This window comes from Etheostoma cragini, chromosome 13 (assembly GCF_013103735.1).
Source record: "Etheostoma cragini isolate CJK2018 chromosome 13, CSU_Ecrag_1.0, whole genome shotgun sequence".
In the NCBI taxonomy this organism is placed as follows: Eukaryota; Metazoa; Chordata; class Actinopteri; order Perciformes; family Percidae; genus Etheostoma; species Etheostoma cragini.
In genome coordinates, this window is record NC_048419.1 from 23,626,477 (window position 1) to 23,631,178 (window position 4,702).

The window sequence follows — 4,702 nt, forward strand, 5'->3', positions numbered from 1 at the left end:
GTTCTGAAGGCAAAAGGGGGTCCAACCCGTTACTAGCATGGGGTACCTAATAAAGTGGCCGGTGAGTGTATATGTACTATATCTACTGCCATATATATATAGTGGCAATAGTATATATAGTACAGTATTACTTAACCTTTGAATCTTTTATCCACTGAATAGAAGTACACAAAAAAGGCCCATATAATGTCTTCAAATTGCTTATTTTGATTAAACTATAATGAAAAAAAGTCTTTATTTACGATGAAAAGCAGCACATCCTCGATGGTATATAAAGAGTAACTTGTTGTACTGGTTACACTGGTCTGGTGAATGTCTTACTGGGGCAGCTGGAGCCTCCGGCTGGTTGTGGACGTTGACTGGAGACAACTCGTTGACTCTTCTACCATTCTTCACTTGGTCCAGCTGCTCCTTGTACTGCGCCTGTGGAGCATATCAAGTCTTATTAAACATCCGGGCATGGACACACGCACGGCCGGAGGGCTTAATAACTATAACTATAGATCACATTTTTTCAACTCAAATAGATAATTCAAAACTGGGTCTTGTGACATCCACTTCATGATGTAGGTTGTAAAGGGACACTGATGAAGCCGGTTGTTATTGCACCTGATATTTAACCAAGATGTAGCGCAGCAGAAGTATAAAGTCGCAGAAAAGGAAAATGCTACACCTACTCATAGGAAAAAGTACAAGTACGTCAAAATCTAACTTAAGAACAACATGATATTATCAGTAGCCTCAGTGTGTGATGATCTACTTGTGTTGCTGTATGAGAGGAATTCACGTACCTCAGCAGTGGCGATTTTCTTTTCAATTTCTTGGACATCAACTCTCCAGTTGTTTCTAGTCATTTCCAGCTCTGGAGATGGGTATCTGGAAAAGATGAAAGTATGTCACACAATAAATAAAACTAATACAAACTGGTGTATTCTGATTGGAAGGCAGGATTTTACTGCATTTAACCTGTGTGCTGCTTCATCCAATTTGGTGAGCAGAGCTTTGCCATTGGCCAGCTCTCTATAGAGGCCGTACAAACCCTGATCCCGACTGCTCTCCACCACAGACACCTGGAGGAGCAAAACAATGAGGGTCAAGACATTTACTGACTGGACTCTTGACATGTGTAGTAGCTACAGTAGTAGCAGTTAGGGCTAGGGTTGGTTACTGAAACCCGGTCTGTGGCATCTCTGCGGTCTAACTAGCTTCTGCTAAAATTGGAGTGCACGCGTATTCTGATCTTTATGGTAAATGCATTGAAATGGCCAGGATACAGGTGTGACTACATCCACTTTCCAAAATAAGGTGTTAACCAGTATATATAAAATACATGAATTTAAATATCATTAGTTGGTTTACATTCACAGAAAGTATAAAAAAACTGATATTTTATTTAGTCCCATATTTGTACTTGCTTAATGGTAACGTTACATTATTTAAAATGTTTATCAGGGCTTCACACAAGAAGAAAAAGTGATGAAATGTCTCCGATTGGTGTCAAGAACGAAAGCCCTACCCGAGCTGCGTGAGATCTCTTGGTTGCCGAGGTAAACGAGACCTTGCAGCGCTTTATCTCATCCTCCAGACTCATCTTCTCAGCTGCTGACTGATTGCTGAAAGGAAACAATTAGAAAAGAAGTGAACAAAAACGTCTTGGAGCCTTTCAATTCATGCTTTATAATCTGGGAGGCTTTTAATTTATGCTTCATTATCAACTCTTTGTTCATTACTTACCTGAGCTCAAGGAAATCACTCAACTTTGTGTCAAAGCTGGTTTTCTTCTCTCGGATGCTTCGGGTAAGACTGCGCATGTAAAAAGCCAAAACAGAATAATTTGTTTAATGTGACGAGCTGAGACTATAAAACGAGCAGGAGTAAATGTACTCTGTTCCTTTCCACCCCCATCGGCCTCAGTCTCACCTGCCGTGTTGCTCCACCAGCTCTTCTATCTCCAACTTCAGGGACTTCAGTCCTTCCTGGTTGGCTTTCTTCTCCTTCTGGTCCTTCTTCACCTCCTCTTCCAGCTTCTGCTGGAACAGTGTCAGCTCCTTATTGGTCACCTGGACAACAGAGAGCAACCAATAGGAAAACACTTTCAGATTCAGCTCATCACTTTTTAAAAGCATAGAATCAGCAGTTTTTCTTCAATAATAACTATTATAACAGAGATAAAAACGGTATCGTTCATACACCAAATGTATTATTTACATTTTGAGTAGTCGTGGCTCCAAAAGAAGAATTATATGATTTGAACTTCCAATTAGGCTACATTTATATTTGAGTTTTTAGTCAAAAGCTTAAAACCTGATTTATTTCTACTTCTGTCAACTACTTCTCCTCTGTCTGTTTATGCTGCTGCACCCCCTCTGGGGTCCATAAAGACTCATCTTATGAAGACTATTCACTCTAATTATAACTGCTTATGGACCTACTTGTATATTGGCAGTGATATTCTGAACTTCTGCCTCGAGGAGAGCGATGTCTTCTTCGTGTCTCTGATTGACTTTGGCAAAGTCTTTCACCATTTTCCTCATCTGCTGCTCCAACTTCTTGTTGCCCTTTTGCTTTTTGTTGAGATCACCCTGGAAAAACAAACCAGGCCAAAAAGGGTCAACAGCAAAACTCAGAAGTTAAAACAACTTCAACACAGAGCCGATAAAAATCAGCCAGCCAGGCAATATCCAATTAAATATTAGCCTCACATCACAACATCCACTATTGATCTGGCTCTAGTTAAAACAGTTCCAGGTAATCCATGAAGCTATAGCCACTCACCGGGCAGCTCTCGAATCGCTCATGAATCTCTGTATTCACCGCTACACTCCTCATGGTCTCCTGACACGTCTGGGAGAACAAAGCAAAGAAAGCAGTTCGTACTTAACACCCGATTCAGTACACATTACTGTATTTATATACTTTATCTAGTTTATTTAAAAAGACAGTGAAATATTTGGTATTAACCTGTACTGATGCATGTTTCTTTAAAAAGCTGTCCTCAGTTGTCACTGAAGAGGTTTCCAAAAATCCATCATCCAACTCACTGGTAGGTAGATCTAGCTCCTCGTAGCCATTAGGTAAATAGAAAGAGGCTTGCTGTTGGCTGTCACCATTAGACCATGGGTAAAATGGATCATTACTAGTCAGAGTAACTCCACTAGCTGACTGACCAAGCAGAGGAGACTGGGAGCCAAATACATAAGGACTTGGGAGCACGGGATAGACGGCAGTCTGTGCAGATGAAAAAGCGTCCAGATAGTCTGTGAAAGAAGATTCTTGATCCACCTCAAAATCAGGAGAAGGAGAGTCTGAGTTGATTTCATCCAGTTCATCCAGACTGGCTCCATGCCCAGCCTGCTGCAGCGTAACGGCATGCTTCGCCAGGCCGATACACCTCCCCATCTTTATGAAGCGAAGGGACTCCAGGAGGAAAAGCTCGAAGCCGCCCGCTTCTTCTATCTTCAGCTGCGCCTCTGAAGGAAAATTCCCTAGTTCACCAACCAGCAGAGGGTCCTCAGCAACCAGCGGGCCGTGCTCCTCCAAAATCTGAGCAAAGTAGCTGCAGAAAGACATCAAAATATTCAAATCAAAAAAGAAGAATACGCATCAAGATTACTATACATAGGGGTGGAGTGTAACCAAGTGCAGTTACTCTGAATTAGCTTGCACTTACTCATACAAACTCTCTTTTGTTGGGTCAGGGTTGTTGTCCAAAATCTTTTTATAGTGACTTCTGTGTGTGGTGGAGTTGTACTGGTTTTCAAATTCGGCCACTTGCTCTCGAAGGTGACTCGGTACACTGAACGGATCACCAGGGTGAAGGAATGATCTGTTGATAGCAAATCTCAACGTCATTATATAAAAACACCTATTTTAATATGTATACAATAAGAATGACGACAAGGATGACAACTTACAAAGAGTCATCTTCAAAAAGGTCTTGGTCCCATTCATCTCTCGGAGTTACTCTTTTCACCTCAGACCAAACAAAAACACCCTGAGAGGAAGATGAGAGGAAACACTTCAGAGTGACGCTACAAAGACATATTTCTCCTTACAACCAAAGACTAGAAATCACATTTCTTCTCACCCTTTGCTCTTTCTGTTTCTTTTTCCGACCTCGACTCTTGATAGGAGAATTCTGAAATTAAAACAAATTAATTGACAACTTACTCAAGTTTCATTTATGTTATTCATTACCATGAGGGATCAGGCACATTCACAATGCATCACTTAAAAGGAATTATGGGAAATATGCTTATTTGTTAAAGTGCAATAAGACTAATTTGAAACCTAGTATGTTTCTGGACAGTGTTTGGTCGATATGCTAATTTGTGGGCAAATTGTTACAAGGATAGTCAGTGGTAGGTGTTTATTATTTAAATTCCTGGATATTTAAAGTTACACTTTCGGTGCGGTGGTCCCAGTAATATTTGTTCCTTAAGTGTACTGAATTAGCATGTCACATGACATGGTTAAGCTAGGTTTGAGTCTAACATTGAATATATATTGAAGACTAGAAAAAAAATCTATTCTTAGATGCATTGTGATTCTCTCCATAACAATTTGATAATCGATTATTTAAAAAAAAAAGTTTAAATCTAACAAACTCAGATTTATATGTATCCATCCATCCATCCATCCATCCATCCATCCATCTTCGACCGCTTATCCGGTATCGGGTCGCGGGGGCAGCAGCTCCAGC

The 4,702-nt window shown here is 40.5% G+C and overlaps 1 protein-coding gene across 1 annotated transcript in view; it reads right to left on the minus strand.

Moving 5' to 3' along the window:
* The window catches only part of ttc3 (tetratricopeptide repeat domain 3), a 24,118-nt gene that overhangs the window by 3,890 nt on the left and 15,526 nt on the right, over window positions 1–4,702 (minus strand). Inside the window, exons 30-41 of the mRNA XM_034889054.1 lie at window positions 4,088–4,138; window positions 3,915–3,994; window positions 3,671–3,826; window positions 2,962–3,556; window positions 2,776–2,844; window positions 2,433–2,582; window positions 1,921–2,060; window positions 1,735–1,803; window positions 1,517–1,613; window positions 967–1,070; window positions 792–876; window positions 322–423 (exon numbers count right to left, since the gene is read on the minus strand). Of these exons, the coding sequence (XP_034744945.1) occupies window positions 322–423; window positions 792–876; window positions 967–1,070; window positions 1,517–1,613; window positions 1,735–1,803; window positions 1,921–2,060; window positions 2,433–2,582; window positions 2,776–2,844; window positions 2,962–3,556; window positions 3,671–3,826; window positions 3,915–3,994; window positions 4,088–4,138 (1,698 nt within the window). The remainder of the gene's footprint in view (window positions 1–321; window positions 424–791; window positions 877–966; window positions 1,071–1,516; window positions 1,614–1,734; window positions 1,804–1,920; window positions 2,061–2,432; window positions 2,583–2,775; window positions 2,845–2,961; window positions 3,557–3,670; window positions 3,827–3,914; window positions 3,995–4,087; window positions 4,139–4,702) is intronic.